The 18,663-nt window shown below is 35.9% G+C and overlaps 1 protein-coding gene across 3 annotated transcripts; it reads left to right on the forward strand.

The window, feature by feature from the left end:
• Positions 1-2,970: 2,970 nt before the first annotated feature.
• On the forward strand, positions 2,971-12,070 carry LOC121742269 (probable protein phosphatase 2C 60). Of its 3 annotated transcripts, none has more exons than XM_042135360.1 (11): positions 2,971-3,107; positions 5,273-5,395; positions 6,254-6,317; positions 6,874-6,982; positions 7,295-7,436; positions 9,588-9,713; positions 9,998-10,121; positions 10,221-10,297; positions 10,465-10,517; positions 11,391-11,445; positions 11,525-12,070. In XM_042135360.1, the coding sequence occupies exons 2-11, from the start codon at positions 5,279-5,281 to the stop codon at positions 11,684-11,686; spliced, it is 1,029 nt and encodes a 342-aa protein (XP_041991294.1). In that variant the 5' UTR covers positions 2,971-3,107; positions 5,273-5,278; the 3' UTR covers positions 11,687-12,070. The 3 variants fall into 3 exon arrangements, with proteins under 3 accessions (XP_041991294.1, XP_041991295.1, XP_041991296.1); XM_042135361.1 differs by lacking the exon at positions 2,971-3,107 and adding an exon at positions 3,117-3,236; XM_042135362.1 differs by lacking the exon at positions 2,971-3,107 and adding an exon at positions 3,279-3,299.
• Positions 12,071-18,663: the final 6,593 nt, after the last annotated feature.

Raw genomic sequence — 18,663 nt, forward strand, 5'->3', positions numbered from 1 at the left:
CTCACTTTTAATTATTTTTCATTATTTTTACCCCAAAATTCACATTTCATCTATAAATACCCCTCATTTCAACACAAAAAAATCACACCACACTACACCAAACAACTCTCTCAATCTCATTTTCTATAAATCTCACTCCTTCTCTCTTGCAAAAATGTCCGGCTCCGGCGAACACCCCACCAACTCCCGCGTATGGAACCATGATTGGTTCGGCGGTTCGCCATTCCCTTCGCCGGATAAGAAATTTCTCACCCCCTTCTCTTACCCAAAGTTTGCAAATTCCGGGTGGCTACCGACCTTACCCGATGGACATGCAAGATGCCCCCGATGGGCAATAACGATAGCACCAGAACACGGCTCGGGAGGGAGCGGCTCGACGCAACCGTTGTCCCAAATTCTAGAGGGAGCTTCCGGCAGTCACGGCGGTTGTGGTGTCCGTGTCCGTACCTGGGGCAGTGTCGGTGACCCCAACGTCCGCACCACGTACTCTCCGCCCGAGATGGAGAAGATATTCAATGCATATGTCGCGATCTCCGAAGATGCGGAGATAGACACGAACCAAACCAGGGACATGTTTTGGTACCTCGTCACTCGCCGGTACAATGCCGACAGACCGGCTGGAACGGTGGAGCACATTGAGAGTATGGTGCGCAATGTCTTTGGAAAAGCCAACGAATAAATCTAAAAGTTCCAAGAGTATTACCTCAAGGAACAGCGTTAGGCAGGGAGCGGCACCAACGAGGTCGACATCATCACAACCATCATGCCGGCTTACCAAATAATACATTACGAACCATTCAAGCATCTCAACACTTGGCAGAAGGTGCGTCATCTTCCGAAGTATAAGGGAGACGTCCAATCCTCCTTCGGCTCCTCTAGCAAAAGGTCGAGGTCGCTATCCGACATCGGCGAGGACGAGGTGGCAAGCCAGCTTGCCAGAGCTCACTTGATCGCTCCGAAGCCGGCCCGAGCGGTTCCCGGCGCCGTCCGTCGGGAAGGAAAACGGCGAAGGCCAGCCGCCATCGCGCCGTGACCCCAGGCGAACCGCCGGCTCCCGCTCTTGCTCTCTTTATGCCGCCTCCACCCCCTACAATGCCTCTAAACCCCAACATGTTATGGACCATTTTGACTAACGCCATTAACGCTGATACGTTTCGGATGACTACCGAGCAAAAAGATGCTCACCATTGGATGATACAAACCCTCCGACAGCAATTGGGGATGCCGCCATCGAACTAGTCTTCTTTAAATTTCAACTAGTCTTCTTTAAATTTCCACGGATGTATTTTTTAATTTTTAGGATTTTAATTATGTACTTTTTATTTTTTTTAGAAATTTGTAATAGTAGTCCACGTATTTTGAATGCATTTTAATATTGTGGAAATATTTTTAGTAATTGAAGTATTTAAATTGACTAATAGAATGGTGGGACCCTTGAATAGTGTAAGAGCATGCTCTTGCGGAAGAACATGGGTGTGGGTGTTGTGCTCTTCTGGAAGAGCATGGAATTATAAATGAATAAATGTGGTTCCGGTCCCACATCCATGCTCTTTGGCAAGAGCATGGATGAGGATGCTCTACTAATACTCTTTTGTCTCACGTTAGTTGAGTCACTTCTTTTTTGCACTCGTTTTGGAAAAATTATACTCTCTCCGTCTCACAATAAGAGTCACACTTCACTTTATCATAAATGGTAAATAAGTCTCACATTCCACTAACTCACTTCACTCACATTCTATTATAAAATTAATATAAAAAGTGGACTCTATATTCCACTAACTTTTCTATCTCACGATTCTTTACATTTCTTAAAACTCGTGCGTACACCAAATGTGACTCCTATTGTGGGACGACGGGAAGTAATAAATAGTTAAAGTGGAAAGAAAGTAAAGTAAGAGAGAGAATATAAAACAAAAGAATTTCTTTTACATTATTCTTTCTCTTACTTTACTCTTTTTCCACTTTAACTATTTACTAGTATCATTTTCTCAAAACGAATGCAAAAAAAGAAATGACGTCAGGTAACGTGGGAAGGAGGGAGTATATAAAAGTAGTTTTTTTTTTTTTTTTGTTAGGAGGATCGACGATGGTTCCCCATTCTACCTCCGATGTGACTCGGACCCCCGACCTAACAGTTGGAGGTGAAGCGTCTTACCCCGTAGGGTGCGCTTCGGTGTCATTCTGGGCACACAGGCCCAAGGAGAAATTAATCCCCAAATCTGCACTTCCTAGGATTCGAACCTGGCGACCTCTAGGAAGTGAAAGCTCCCTGACTATCAAGTCCCAAGCCACTTAGAGCAGCTTGGTTGGGATTATAAAGTAAGATTTATATGCCCACATTTATTAACTTTTCAACTCACAGTTTATTACATTACTTAAAACTCGTATCAGATCAAAGTGGACACATATTAGGGATGGAGGGAGTACATTTATAAATTAATTATAAATTCTAATATTGGCAAATAACCTAAACCCGAGTTACCAATGGGCCCATGGAATCTACAGCATTGGGCCTATGTCTGATCCTTTACTTTTGCCCTGTACAAGTAGAAATATATTTTTACAAAACTTTATCAAATAAGTGAGGTATAACTTGAGCCCATATAATCTTTATTAGTAGTACTATGTCGTTATAAAACAGTCTTTGTATTTTTTTTTTTATTTTGGTATGTATTAAAATTAATTTTTATTTGTAAACTTATCATCTTATTTTTTCACTAAAAATACATTAATTATATTTTTTCTATATTTTTTTGTTTTATTAATTGTGCATTAAACTTAATTCCTGTATTTCAAATTGGACACATCTTTTATTCTTTTTATTTTGTTACTTTTGGTACCTAAATAAAAATTAATCAATTTCTGTTTATTTGAATTTGTGTGACATCCTATTAATCCAACTTTTTTACTGACTAATGGATGATTACAACAAGATTTGATAGCCATAAACTAGATCTGTCCGATTATTTCCAATATTCCAATTCCAACTAATCATAAACCGTAACATTACTTAGCTCCATTTTTTACGCAGCCCCAAAGCGGTATAAAACGACACAAATCACAATTATCAATCATAATTACTCTCTAAGTTTCACTTTTCTCCAGAGGTTAGTACGCTCGTATAATCTCCAAACAATTCAATCACGAATTATCGTATCTCTGTAAAATTGTTGATTCAATCAAACGCCATTTCATTTTCTCCCTGCGATTTTGATTTCTTCGTCTTCTTTTCCGATGTTAGTTAGCGATCATTTTCTAGTATCTTCCTGATCTAATTGGTTTGCGCTTTTTGTTATCCGGTATCCTGTTCAAATCTAGCAGCAATGGAATTGTCTGTGATTGTTTTTAAGGCATATGAATGCGTATTGTATATGTAATTGGGGATTTTATGTACAATCATATTCGAAACTGAAGTGTATTGCATTGATGATTCACATCTTATAGTTTTCTTCGTTTATATAGTCTATATTGTTGCCAATATATCTACAACACACACTCAGCTTTTATTAATTTGTGTTGGCGACACTTATATCTTGTGTGCTTTTAGTTCAGTAGCGGGGGATGGCAAACTTTACACCCATTAGAAACTCAAAAATAAGTAAGTCGAATCATAGTTTATACCAGATTTTCAAATTCTTTGAGAAACTTTAAGGCCAGAAAGACATTTGTTACCTATTTTGCTATCTTAAGCAGAAATGAAGGCACTGTATAAGTTACGTTACTCCATACTTAGATACTAACATGGAATCAGATTATGAGTTCATGAGGTTAGCCAATTGTGAAGTGCATGTGTAAGAGTAAAATGAACTTTACTTGGTGCACTGAAGAAGGATAAGGACAACTTATGCCTGCTGACAAATAGAATAGTGGATGGTGCTTGGAAGGAGTAATTTAGTTGGCTATCTAAGATGTATGCTTAGAGTTAATATGATTGATCAATTTCATGGAAGCTGTGATAGTATCATTGGCATCTCGAAGTTCAAATTCATTGTTGGGAGCATAATGTTCATCAACTCTCAACCATAAGAGAAGATTGTTCTGTTTTACAAAGCTGTATTTCTAATAATTCTGGGTCCTAGCATGATAAGAACTATTTTAGAAGCATTCATTCAATAGAGACCCGTATGTAGGGCTTTATTTTCTTGAGGCACAAGTTTTATCTACTAGACATTATTCTCAGAACCAATACTCAAGATTGTGTTCAACTTGTCCCATGTAACTTTCATGTTTGTGGTTATTCTGATTAAAGTTATTTCATTTACTTGAGTATATAAAGTTCTAGACACGTACCGTTTCTTATATAATGAAATCAAGTATTAAGATAGGTGTATTTCATCTTCACATGTGTAGAATATGCATTTGTATGCGCTGGGGGGTATCTTATGTCAGTTACTTGATTATATTTTTGGGCTGATATTTGTGTCCTCATAGTGTAATTTCTTGGTGTTACCCCTTCTTCCAAAAGCTTCTAAAGATTTGAAGGAAATATTTAATTTGATTGAACAAAAATTTAAATGTAGTTATAGAATCACAGGTTATAGCAAATGACAATTACTGTTAAAGTGAAACTAAATTTTGCACTTTATATACTTGGAAATTGACATTTTAATAAATAATACCATTGAGAACAATGGTAGTGTTCACGATTAATAGGTATAGAGTTGGTATGATTGGACCATCATCTGAAAAATGTTGAATTGTTGTGCAAAGTAGAAGTCTTAAATCTTGAAAGTAAGAATGCAAGGGGAAACAAGAATATTGGTTGACTATAAGTTTCTAGATGAGGATTGAGGAATCAATCTGCAAACATGATGCCGTGGATTGTAGAAACCTATGTATTTGGGGAACAGCCCCCTTAGTGTTGTTGCTGTAATTCTCTTCTCTAGGAAAACACCCTTACTAAACTGTCTTGGTGAGTTCATTAGGAAGACCGAAGATATTAAGATTCTCTGCATTTTTAAAGATTCAGACCTAATGGTCTTGCTCGCTTTCTAATGATTGATAATAGTATAATCTTCTTTAAAAGATAAAATTGTTCAACAAAACTGATTGATATAAAAGATAATACTAACATAGGTTGCAATTTTATATTTGTAACTGCAAATAAAACATTAGATTTTGAACTTGCTCCAAACCTTATTGAATTAAAAGTAACTTTCGCTGATAAGGCAGAATATAGGCGCTAACAATATAATACTGAGATGGTGAAACTGACTTTGATTTCATATTTTGATCTACTGTGGTTTGCTAAATTATTTAGTTGTTCTTGCAGTTTGAAATGGGGGTATACCTTAGCACTCCCAAAACTGGAAAAGCCTCAGAGGATGGTGAAAATGAGAGGCTTAGATATGGATTGTCGTCTATGCAGGGTTGGCGAGCTACTATGGAAGATGCTGTAATTGATTCTACTTTAAAAATATTTGTATCTTGCTTTAGTTTTTCCATGCATAAAAAAAGTTTGCTTTTTGCCTTTTCTAATTTCTTATCCACTTTATCCTTAAATGTGATGATATTCACGTTTCCAAGTTAGAGTACTCCTCGGGGGTACTCTAGTGTTATGCTTATGCCAATGTACTCTAGTGTTATGCTTATGACTACCATTTTTGTTTCCCAATATCTAGATTGCATGTGAGTCAGATGTCTGCATATTGATAAGATGATATGATGGTTATATCTTCTAACAAGATGCTGTTTTAACTATGCCTAACCATGGAATGATCCTTTCCCTTTTTTGTCCTCTTGATCACAGAAAAGTCAATATGTATGTTAATTAAATGATAATGAAATGAACAAAACAATCGAACTTCTTTTTACTTACTAGCTAATATTTACTGTAGTTACTTTCAGTTTGCAATGGATTATATGACCATGAACACTATCTGAAATGCTGAAATTCTCTGACCACTCTGGCTTATGAAGTTCTCTGTAAGTAATAAAATGATTGGATAAAGTGAAGCATTGATGTAACCATGTTTTTTACTCTGTTTCTTTTTTCATATATTTTTACAGCAATTTTGAATTATTCAGGATCCACCACAGTTAGGACTTTAGAAGAAACAGAAGATGATTGAATGATTATCATTTTCCAAAATACATTTGAAATTTAACCACTGTTTATGTTACTTCCTTTGCCTTATCAAGTCGTGAACACTTTTCCGTAAATGTGTATCATTCATGAGGGAAAGGGGAACTCTATATATTTATAAGAGAGGTCTTATGTTCTTTTGTTTTTCTTGGTTGAGTTATTTTACAGCATGCTGCGTTCACTAATTTGGATGATTCAACCTCTTTCTTTGGAGTTTATGATGGTCATGGGGGTAAACACTAATCTTTATGTAATTTTTTTCCTTTTTTTTCCTATGGCAGTAGTTGCAAAGGTTATTGATGTAGGTAGCTTAACTGTTGGCTCTACACTAACCTTTAAAAACAGCGTCCGCTCAAATTTGATTAATCGCTGGTGTACTGAAACTTTCTTTTAAGAAACCCATACTGTTTATGAGGTTCGTATTCATTAAGGGGCCTGATCCTGCTTGAGAGATTAAGCCAACTAACAAAAAAACCCACCCAAATTTAGTTTATATACACATTATATTCTTCCAAGAAATTAAGAGAGTCTCAATTCTTGTAATAAGAGAATGCAAGATCTAGAGTATCTATTGAAGTTTAGTTTAGATACTACAAAAATAAGATCAATCGGCTTAGAACTGATATTTTAATATTTTTTGGTGCAAATGTACAACCCATCATTTGCTATGGGAACAATTTGAAGTTAATGGAAAAACAATCTAGTACTTAGGTTAACTTTAAATTTTATTACAGATTTATAGCTTAGTACCTTTTTCTCTTGATAACTGGGGTTGATCAACTATGCAGGAAACGAAGTTTCCAAATTTTGTGCCAAGTTTCTCCATCAACAGGTGTTGAATGATGAAGCGTATGCTGCTGGTGATCTCGAAAATTCTGTTAGAAAGGCTTTTCTCAGGTTATTTTTCATTTCTGTTGAGGCTTTGTATTGTATTGATTATTCATCTCATCCAGTAGACTATCTGTAACGTCTCTTGGGTCAGTTTAGTGCACTGTCTGGATGGCAGAAGAAAATATTGATGTTCCTATCACAGTTCAATGATGTGGTTCTTTACGCACTAGTACATTCAAAACATTGTTCTGGAAGAAAATACATCATATATCTTATATGAATGGATCAAAATGATCAATGTGGTTCTTGATTCCTAGCTCTTATCAGGATCATTGTTATGCTAACAAGTTTAAACCATCGTATTCTTCTCTGGTGCAGAATGGACGAAATGATGTGTGGAAGAAAAGGACAGAAGGAGTTGGAACTACTGAGGGGTAAAGTGGACAAGTCCACTAGTAATGTAGAAAATTTACAAAAGACTGAAGAAGATAATGGCAAGGATTTCTTGTCCTTGGATGAAGTACGTGCTAAACACCGACTTGCACTAATTTGACTAAAGAAGTTTGTCCACTAGTAATGTAGAAAATTTACAAAAGACTGAAGAAGATAATGGCAAGGATTTCTTGTCCTTGGATGAAGTACGTGCTAAACACCGACTTGCACTAATTTGACTAAAGAAGTTTCTTGCTCTAAAATTGAATAAAATAGTGCTTTACTTGCATTGCCCCCTGTCCACTGAGCCACAAACAAAAAATGTCTGATACCTTTCACAACTAAAGTTCGTGATATTTGCAGTGAAAGAAAATAAAATAAGGCAGAACATGCACTAAATTTCTACTAAATGCTCTTTGGACCTGCATTATATGCTTACAATTATATAAGGAGTGAGACCTATTGTGCTACTAGTGCATAGAGTAGCACCTTTTCTACCTCTGAGGAACAACATATGACAAAACATAAGAAGATATAACTCATTGCAGAAACAGAAGATATAACTCCTTGGAGAACTGGGGCTTTGTTTCTCGATTATATATATATTCCTCTAGTTTTTCTAAAATGGAAATAGTAAGAGTATAAAAAATTTATATTTGCATGTGTCAGTCAACTTCTGAGGAGATTAGATTGTTTATCATGCATAGAACCAGATGTTATACTAAAATAAATATTCTCTCTTTCGAAGCTTCCAAAGAGAAAATAAAGAGTTATCTCATCTATTGCAGGCATTTGTCCTATAACCATATTCCATTATCCCATCCAACTATGTGTGAATTTTGTGGTAAAGTTTGTGTTACTTGCTATCCTTATGAGAAAAGGTATGCATAAGATGACAGCCGATGTTTTCTGGAACTGATCATTCCTGAATTTGAAGATTAAGTAATGCTGGGTTGGCATTTTAATTGTTACTGATCTATCTTTCTGGGGGCTAGAAAGATTTAAGGTAGAAAAAAAAGTCATTTATTTCTCTTAGGAATTAGGCGTGACAATTTTACAGTAGATTTCAAATCAATTTCGTTTTGTTGGAATAGTGTGTTGATGTAGTTTATTTAATTTTGGTTTCTATTGAATATAATTAATTGTATTGGGAATGAAAACTACTGAAGTTATATTTTGATTATTTTAGTTGAAGACTTATGTTGATGTTTTGTTGTGTAAATATGGTGATAGTAGGTAGGACGGAGAAAAGCTATAGGATGTGACAGAAGATTGGGAGAATATTAAGTCATTTTGAGGGAATGAATTAACCAAACATTATTTTATTTCTCAAGGAAAGAATTAGAATTCGGGAAGTAAACAAACACCGCCTCTATATTCATTCATTCTCTGTTTCTTCTTTATGATATCTCAGTCTGTCTGGATTCTTGTTGAAGTTTATCAAGATGAGAACCTCTGTTTTTTATATTTTGATTATTTTAGTTGAAGACTTATGTTGATGTTTTGTTGTGTAAATATGGTGATAGTAGGTAGGACGGAGAAAAGCTATAGGATGTGACAGAAGATTGGGAGAATATTAAGTCATTTTGAGGGAATGAATTAACCAAACATTATTTTATTTCTCAAGGAAAGAATTAGAATTCGGGAAGTAAACAAACACCGCCTCTATATTCATTCATTCTCTGTTTCTTCTTTATGATATCTCAGTCTGTCTGGATTCTTGTTGAAGTTTATCAAGATGAGAACCTCTGTTTTTTACTGCACATTGTGTCACATTCTTGATCTGAATTCACAAGGATAAATGTTTTGATTTGATGACGTTTTGGGAATAATATATTGCACACAAGGGTTCTGTTAATCATAGGTTTGTTGATTATGGAGAGTAAAAGCCTGGATCATGGAACCTTTATGTGGTCTTTATGGAGTCTCTATGGAGACTTGATTAGTTGACTGTGGAGATCATGGAGTCTCTTTATCTTTATCTTATTAATTTTTGTCCTTTAGTTTCCTAGGGTGTCTTATAGTATATAGTTCCCTTCCCTCGAGGTTTGAGCAGATTGTTAAGTCTCGAATCTAGTATAAGGATGGTAATTTACCGTAGGGCATCGTAAAAGGATTATCATTTGTTTTGTTTTAGTTTATAATTATATATCAATTATATTTCCTGTTTGTACTGTTTCCTGCTAGCCTCCCTCACCTCTTTTCTCTAACTGGTTCCTTTGTATCTTCCATAATGTAGGGAACTCCCTCAGATTACAGTGGCCCAAGTTCTGGAAGCACAGCATGTATTGCAATTATCCAAAATAATCAACTGCTTGTTGCAAATGCTGGTGACTCCAGATGTGTCATGTCTCGCAAGGGAAAGGTGAAGTCTGTTCTTTCTTTTTATGCATTTGTGATGGTGTTCTAAATCCTTCAACTGTTTCTGCCTAGTAAATGTCCCTAACACAAATTAGAGTTTTCAGAGAATAAAATTATTCAGATGTTTAATTGAATTGGTAATTTCTTAAAATATGGAGTAACATTTTAGGTATTATTCTCTGTTCAGAGAGTGCCATGTCTTTGCAATAAGCAGTGACATTTGTGGGTCATCAATTTTTACAAGAGATGTTGGGTCATGTCTGTATGGAATGTGAAACTTTCTAGCAGGCATTCGAGTTATCCAAAGATCACAAGCCAGATCATGCTATTGAGAAAAAAAGGATATTAGATGCTGGTGGGTATGTACAATATGGGCGGGTCAATGGGAGCTTGAACCTGTCAAGAGCAATTGGTACGTAGAATGTAAAACAGACTCGGCCATCTGTCTGTACGGAATGCAGTAATGCTCCAATATTTTTCTGTCCATGATGATAGTTTCAAATCTTTTCAGGTGATATGGAGTTGAAGCAAAATAGATCATTGCCTGCTGAAAAGCAAATTGTCACAGCAAACCCTGATATAATTAAGGTATGTGGATTTTTTTTATTTATACTTAACTGTCTTTTTGAGATATTTAATGTAATTCTTAGGAAAATTTTAAAGAATAACTGCAAAGTTTTACATCCTTTGCATTCTGTGTCATGGAATCAATTTGCCAGTATGACATATTTTCTGGTTGTTGTTTCCCCAAATAGGTTGAGCTTTCTGAAGATGATGAATTTCTTATAGTAGCATGTGATGGGATATGGTAAGACTTTCTGATGTCGTATATATTTTAATTTTAAATGGTGTATGTATTTCTTTTAGCCCAAAATGGGATTATCTTGTGTATCTATGATAGAGCTATCTTTTTATTTGTTATTTCATGTTGTTATGCCACGAGTTTTGAAATGATTTTCGAGTATTCCCATCAAGGATATGAAAGTTATCATAGTTGTGTTAACAACAAAGACATATATCAAGAGCTTTATAGTTAAAGAGTTTATAATTATGGATATCTAAGAGTTCAGTTCTAATGTGCTGTTGGTTTTAAAATACAGTCTGCTTTAAAAGGTGATATTTGTAATATGGTTTTTGGATATGTTGTTTATGTTTACTCTTCCTTATTCAGAGAAAACAACAATGGGAGATATGATTTGTGGTCTTAATTACTGGCTTTGGTAATTAGACATGATATTTTTGTTATGTACACCAAACTTTGAAAATGTTCAAACAAAATTTAACAGATGGAACTACAAGATTACGTTACCAACAGGAATTACAACTTACATTCTTGTCTAACTTTTTGTTCTCTTTTAGATTATAAGAGCTGTGATTTCCATTATAAATGCAATTTTTCTGTAGGAAATGTTAATGACAATTTTAATAACATGATGCGTCTTGTGAAGGAGTGTACGAACAGTATATGCAAATCCTTAAACTTGTATCTTTATTCAACGTGCAAAATCTAATACTTTTGGGGGCTCCAGTCCAGACATTAGATGTTCTCCACTGTGCTTTATGCATTTTCTGTTTCAGTCTGTTGCTAACTTGGTGATTCTTTGGCTCATAATCTCAAATCGAAAATAAGAACATTCATTGCCTTCATATCCTTTGTGGTTTTCTTTCTTTCTTTTGCTAGGGATTGCATGTCAAGTGAACAAGCAGTTGATTACGTGAAACAACAGTTGAACTCTGTAAGCCCTTGCTATGTCAGTCACAGCCATTATCCATATCTCATGGAAAGCTAAAACATGACTATTAACAAACTTGCAGGAAAAGAAGCTCTCTGTGGTGTGCGAGAGAGTATTTGATAGGTGTTTGGCACCATCGTCTGGGCTGGAAGGCTGTGATAACATGACGATGATCGTGGTGCAATTCAAGAAAGCTTTATTCTCAAAACCATCTTCATCAGAACAGGTTGTGCCCTCACAGTAAAACATGTGGAAGAATTTGTCGGGCTCACAAGTCTCACTCCTCTGGGTGAAACAAGCTGAAATTTCGATCACTAGTGATCAGATTCGGCAAATTTTTACTCAACGCCTTCTGTAAATACCAGTGTTTTAGCCATGTAGCTTCTGCTAGGAACTCGGCACCAAGGTAAAAGGTTTTCTGACGAGTTGATTCAGTAGGAAATGATGGCATATATTGCTGGAATAAGGATTGATTTTCTACGTTGAAAGAATAATGCACTAGTTCGTTACTGTGGTTTGGGCTGATTTCATTGGAATTTATGCATCGCTTTGTATTCGGTGTTTATGGAATGCACATTTGGATTAATTGCACGAGTAAAACAAATAATCAAATTGGTGAGTTATCACAGGTGGGGTGTATGAATTCAAATTGTGCTGAATTAGTTGCATGCAGTGTTTTATACGGTATGATATCTTATCCAACGATTTTGGTAAGGTAACAGTATGAATTTTGATATACCACAACATACTAAAATTCGGTATCTACTGTAAAGTATAGTATATACCGAAAATATCGTATGTATCATACATGGTATATACCGAATTCGTAGTATATATTGTAAAATTTACTTCATTTAATATATTTTAAATTATAAAATATACCTTCAGAAGTAAATATAATTATGTACTCCCTTCGTCTCAAGGAAGATGACCAATTCCTTGGACGCCATAAGATTTTATGAAATCTTATTTTAAGGAGTTAAAGGAGAGAGAAAAAGTTGTTTGATGTTTCAAAGTAGAAGAGATTGAAAATATTGTTGTGTATTTTAAAGTAAGAAAGAAGAATAAAATAATAGAGAAAATGTTGTTGGAAGTTTAACTGTAAGAGAGTTGAATAAAATAAGATAGAAAAAATGTAATTGTATCTTCATTATTTCCTAAATAAGTAAGGGGTCATCTTGGTTGGGAGTTGGGACGGATAACAAAAGAAAGTGAATCATCTTTGGTGGGACGATGGAGTATAAAATATGTCTAATTTATTAATTTGGGCCCTCTCTAAGTATTTTGAAACATTATTTTTCATTGTATTTGTATTTAATACTTCCTCTGTCCCATAAGAATAGAGACTTTGGGGACGACACATGTTTTTAATGCGAAATTGGTAAAGTATTAGAGAAACAAAAAATAAGGTGATATGTGTATTGTCAGTGGAGAATGTGGTTTATCTCATAAAAGAGATAAATACGCCAAAAAAAGTAGACTACTTTTATGAGATTGACCAAAATGAAAAAAAAAGACTTATTTTTATGGAACTAAGGGAGTGTTATTTTCAAAATAATGTGATTTTGGTATGTCGTATCGTAAACCGATATGCCGTAAAAAATCCAGTATACCATAAAAGTACGATATACCGAATTTCAGTACGCCGAAAATGCAATGTGGAATCAGTATAGAGATTCACCATACCGAAAATGCGGTATGCCAAAAATTTCGATAAGATAAATGTATTATTTTTTCTCATATTGCATTTTTTGTAAGGTACTCCATGTTATAGTATAGATGTTTCAGTAAGATATACAATATGGTGATTTCCGTAAGATATACCATATTGATCAACGTTAAGTCATGTTAGAGCTATTTCTTTTATTCATACTTTTAGTACAATTTTAATATCTTAAAATTGCCATAGACGTTATTATTGTATTACACAAAAGTAAAAAGTCGAAGTTGTAATCATTCTTTTTCCCATTAATTTCAAACAACAGACTACCTCCATTTAGAGCATCTCCAATAAAAATAATCCAGCCATAGCTCAGCCACAAACTCCTCATGCCACATCATCAGCACTAAAACTCCTCCTGCCACATCATCAGGACAAGCAACTGGACAAGCAATAGCCCAGCCACAATAAACAAAATTATTAAAAATGAATAATTAACAATCACACAAAATACGAAATTAAATTTACAACACATATACGGGAAAATTCAATAATAATATTAAAATTTTAAAAAGTACATTAATTAATAAAAGTACATTAACAAAAAAAATTACATTAATTTAAAAAAAACTCCTACTCCACGCACGAGCCCCCCCCCCCCCCCCCCGCCTCCGCCTCACTCCTCGTCGTCGTCGCCGTTGTCGCCGCTATCCGGGACCCCCAAATCTGCGGCGTCTGAGCCCCCCACCTGTGCCGCGACGGCAGTCAAATCGGCTCGCATACTCACGAGCAGTGCGTGAAAAACACTAATCTCCTCGGGGTCAGTGGCATTCTTCCAGTCAGATATGACCTTGTACATCTGTGCCCGCGTTTGTTGACGCGCCAACAGTGGGGGATGGTGACTGGATCTCCTCGGACCTCTGGCGAGCCCGTTGCGCCCGCCTTTGACCAACCGGACAAGTGCGGCGAGTAAATACGGGAGGGGACGGGGTCTCTTGCGCATCTTCGGGGAGGTCGTGGGAACCGCCGCTGCTGCCGCCGCGTAATCACCGGTATAGTTCAGGCTCTGCTTCTTCGGCCAGCCAGCATCGACTCCTGCCCGACACTTCTCGGAGTCCATTAGCACCAGGTAGCAGTTCCAGTAGGTGAACTCCTTGTAAAGCCCGGGCACGGGGAACTCTTTCTCCGCCATCCTCTTGCAGTCCTCGTTAGTTTGGCCACTGGACTGCATTCGGAGGGCGTTGGTGTACAAGCCCGAAAATCGGGAGACCCCTTGCCGGATTCGGTCTACCCCTTCCGGCACTCCTCCCCGCTGCGTGGCCTCCCCTCCGGGCAAAATGCCTTGTAGGCTGCTGCTATCTTAGCCCACAAGTTGACGATCTTCTGATTGTTCGAGGCGAGGGGATCATCACAAACACTCACCCACCCCTTGGACAGCATGACGTTCTCCGCGTCCGTCCACTTCCTCCGTGCCGAGCTGTCGTCACCAGCTGGCTGCGACGACTTGCCGACCACCCTCTTCCCCTTCTTCTTCTTGGGCACGCCCCGACCCCGCCCTACTCCCCCCGTTTGAACGGGAGTGTCTGCATCCCCGAGATCTAGTCCCAACTCCTCTAAGGAGAAGGTCTCAAACCTAGTGAACTGCATCTCCGCTGGGGTCGATGTGTGCGAAGCAGCAGTAGCAAAATCAAGACTGGGGCGATAGACGTTATCCCCCCCGGCATCCCCTGCATCCCCGGGTACCCTGGCGTCATCTGCATCCCGGGTGTCCACCCCGACATCATCGGCATAGGGGGTTGCATCCCCGGTCCCCCTGCCCGCCCGAAACCGCCGGCCCGCCCTGCATCGCCGGACCCCCCGGCATCCCATGTCATCCCGGCATACCACCCCCGGATGCCACCCCGGGCATCATCTGCTGCCAAGGGTAGTAGTACCCAGGCATCCGACCCCATCCACCTCCCGCGGGTACCGTCGGAGTTTGAAACCCGCTCGTCCCTAGAGTAGGCTCGTTGTTGTGCTCCATTTCGCGTTGTTGCTCTTGTACAAAAATTAAGATAGAGAGATTACTCGTTAAAACAAGTGGTGCAAACGAAAATGACGTCCAAATCGCGTATATATAGTGTTTCAAAAATTAAATAAAAAAAAATCCCACTCGCCGATCTGGAGCCTGCAATGGCGGCCAAGAGATCGGCCCAGCGCATCGCCGAGCGCTCAGGAATCGGCGTGCGCTCGCCGTTTTTCTCGCCGATTTGGCGCTCGCCGGCTGCAATGGTTCGACGAGCGGACCGGCGAGCGCCAAGAATCGGCTAGCTGGTGCGCTCATCGCTATTGGAGATGCTCTAAAAAAGAAATTATATCCATTTTAGTCCGTTCCTTAAAAGTATAATTTTTTTAAATTTTCTATTTTAGAAAATGAACCCTACAATCCACTAATACTAATTTTACTATTTTTTTCTTCATTTCTCTTACTTTATCCGTTTTTCACTCTCCCGTAAACCCTAAATCATTATTGATCTTTATAAAATGCCAATCAATTATCTAGAAAAAAAATCTTGATCTTCATTTTATTGTTCATTATTAAAAATCTAAATGAAGTTATTTATTTAGTACTTTACGGTATTAGATACTTTCTTCGTTTCTTAAAAATAGAAACTCTTTCCTTTTTAGTCTGTTTTCTAAAAATGAAAAATTTTATTTTAGGAAATAGACCATGCAATCCACTAACACTAATTACACTACTTTATTTCTTCATCTCACTTATTTTATCCATTTTTTCTCTCACTCTCTCTTAATTTACCAATTTTGCATTTTTGCATTAAAACATGTGCCTATTTTTAGAAAACGGATGGAGTATTTTTTTAATTTTTTTAAATTAATTTATATCTAGACGGGGGATGCGAGGAGAGCGAGGGAGAGTCAAGGCCTATTTTTTCTCTTACTCTATCTTGCTTTATCAATTTTTCATTAAAACATGTGCCTATTTTTAGGAAATGGAGGGAGAATATTTCTTTAATTTTTTAAAAAAATTAATTTATATTTAGACAGGGGATGCGAGGAGAGTGAAGGCCAAGTGAAGCCGGTGTAAGGCTGGCGGCGGCTCCGCGTGAGCAACAGTGGAGGAAAAGACAACGAAGAAAACAAGAAGAAGTGGGTAATTTCTTTTATTTATTTATTTATTTTTATTTTAGTTAATTATGCCATTAGTTCATAATATCGTTAATCAGGCGTTGATCTTTAATTTTTGATTAAACCGTTAAAATATTGATTACTTCGACGGCGTTTTTATTTGTTTGGGAGTCAATTTTCAAAAAGTGAATGTTTTGAACCAACTTCGTAAAACGACCACATGTGTAAAACCAAAAGCGACTTTAGTCAACTATTCCCTCTGTCCACCAATAAACTTTCCATTTTGCCATTTTCGTCCGTCCACCAATAAACTTCTCATTTTGCTTTTTACTACTTTTGGAAATAGACCCCACATTCCATTAATTTTATCTCATTCAAATTTTATTATAAAAATAATTTATAAAAATAAGATCCACCTTTCAGTAACCTTTTCAACCAACATTGTAGTACTACATTTCTTAAAACTTGTGCTGGATCAAAACTCTCATTGTATTGGTGGACGGACGGAGTATAATTTAACCCAAATGTTATTTTTGTGATATAAATAGAAGACCAAGTTTATCGATTGGTGGAAGCCGACCTCCGTGTCATTACACAATTAAAAAAAGGAAAAAGAAAAAAATGAAATTGTTGGTCTCCCTCTCCCTTTAACTGCATGGAGGGCAAACTCCAACCATTTGGTTGCCTACGTCATTCTGATGATTCAGTCGATGAGGTTGTGCAAAATGGCATAATTTCATTGGTTGATATTTTTAAAAAAATTTATTTATCTTTTATATATTATATTAAAAAAAATTATAAAAGTTATACCGAATTTATAATTTTTCATCCTCTATAAATATCTCATCGTTTCTCCTTATAAAATCCTTCTTCTTATAATTTGCTATAGTATAATTTCATGTTTTTTATTTGTTTGTATTTATAATTTTTAGTTTATCATTTATTGTGTTTTGTTATACTACATTTTATTGTGTAATAGCAATATTTCATGTAATGGTATTCTTATAAAAAATAATAAAAATAAATATATAATGATGTAGTTGGGTGGTCATTGATAAACCATCAAAAAAATGTTTGATTGGATTGGATGAATATTAATAATGTGGAAGATGATGTGAGGGAGATAAAATTAATTAAATATTGAAAAAGTGGATGGTTGAGTTGAGTTGGATTGAACAGTTGCTGATAATAAACATAGTCAAAAAAATCATTTTTGGTCCTAACATTAAGTGGGCCTTTTGGTCCAAAACAATATGTTTTTATCCAAACTTAACTTTTTCTATTAAAACTAACAGTCAAATGTGTTTGACCAAATTAATCACTTAATTATAACCTAATTAATTTAATATTAAATTTAAAAAAAAATTACTTAAAATAAAAATTGATTAAATTAAAAGGAAATTTACTTAGAATAAAAACAAAAAGGAAATTTGTTTTCCACGAATAGTCACAAAATTACTTTATAAATTTATACTCCCTCCGTCCCATTCAAGATGCCCATATTTTATTTTTAATTTGTCTCACTCAAGATGTCTAGTTTATATATTTGGAAACAAATTCCTTCTTCCTCTCTACTCTTTAAAATATTCAAATATTTTTCTCTCTCTACTTTCTTCACCTAACAACTCCTCCTAAAATCCCGTACCACTCAAGAATGTGGAAATACCTATTATAGTAAAATACTCATGATTAATGAAAAACTTCTCTTTTTTTCACAAAGTTTTACATAGATATTATATATGAATCAAATTTATATTTAAGTGAATTTTCTTTTAATTTAATCAATTTTTATTTGAAGTAATTTTTTTTATTGAATTTTAATATTAAATTAATTAAGTTATAGTTAATTAGTTTAAAATTAAGATATTAATTTGGTCAAAGACGTTTAACCGCTAGTTTTAATGGAAAAAAGTTAAGTTTGGACCAAAATATATTTTTCGAGACAATTAATACTCTCTCCGTCCTAACTAAGTTGAATCAAAACTTTTGGACGCAGATATTAAGAAATTGTGTTGAAAAGTGTAGAAGAATAAAGTAGGAAGTATAAAGAGAGAGTAAAGTAGATAATGAAATAATATAAGAGTGATTAGATGTTTTATTTTTTTATAGAAAAAAAACGACTTAACTTATTTGGGAAATCCAAAAATAATACTCCTTCCGTTCTCCAAGAATATGCACTTTGGGTTCGGCACGAGTTTTAATGCAAATTGGTAAAGTAAGAGAGAGGTAGAAAGAAAAAGTAATTAAAATATTGTTAGTGAGAAAAATGAGTTTGCAAAATGAGTTTGCAAAATTGGAAAATGTATATTGTTGTGGGACAAACTAAAAAGAAAATAATACATATTCTTGTGGGACGGAGGGAGTATGATTCAACTTAGTTGAAGTAGTATATAAGACCAAAAAAATTATTTAGGCTAATATAGTGGACCGACCAA

The sequence above is a fragment of the Salvia splendens genome, chromosome 7, assembly GCF_004379255.2.
Source record: "Salvia splendens isolate huo1 chromosome 7, SspV2, whole genome shotgun sequence".
Taxonomy (NCBI): Eukaryota; Viridiplantae; Streptophyta; class Magnoliopsida; order Lamiales; family Lamiaceae; genus Salvia; species Salvia splendens.

Bases quoted from the DNA above. Each gene is read 5' to 3' on its own strand.
- LOC121742269 (XM_042135360.1), top strand. From the start codon at position 5,279: ATGGGGGTATACCTTAGCACTCCCAAAACTGGAAAAGCCTCAGAGGAT. The intron at 6,318-6,873 runs GTAAACACTAAT...TCAACTATGCAG, and splicing joins AGTTTATGATGGTCATGGGG to GAAACGAAGTTTCCAAATTT. The intron at 10,298-10,464 runs GTATGTGGATTT...TTCCCCAAATAG, and splicing joins CAAACCCTGATATAATTAAG to GTTGAGCTTTCTGAAGATGA.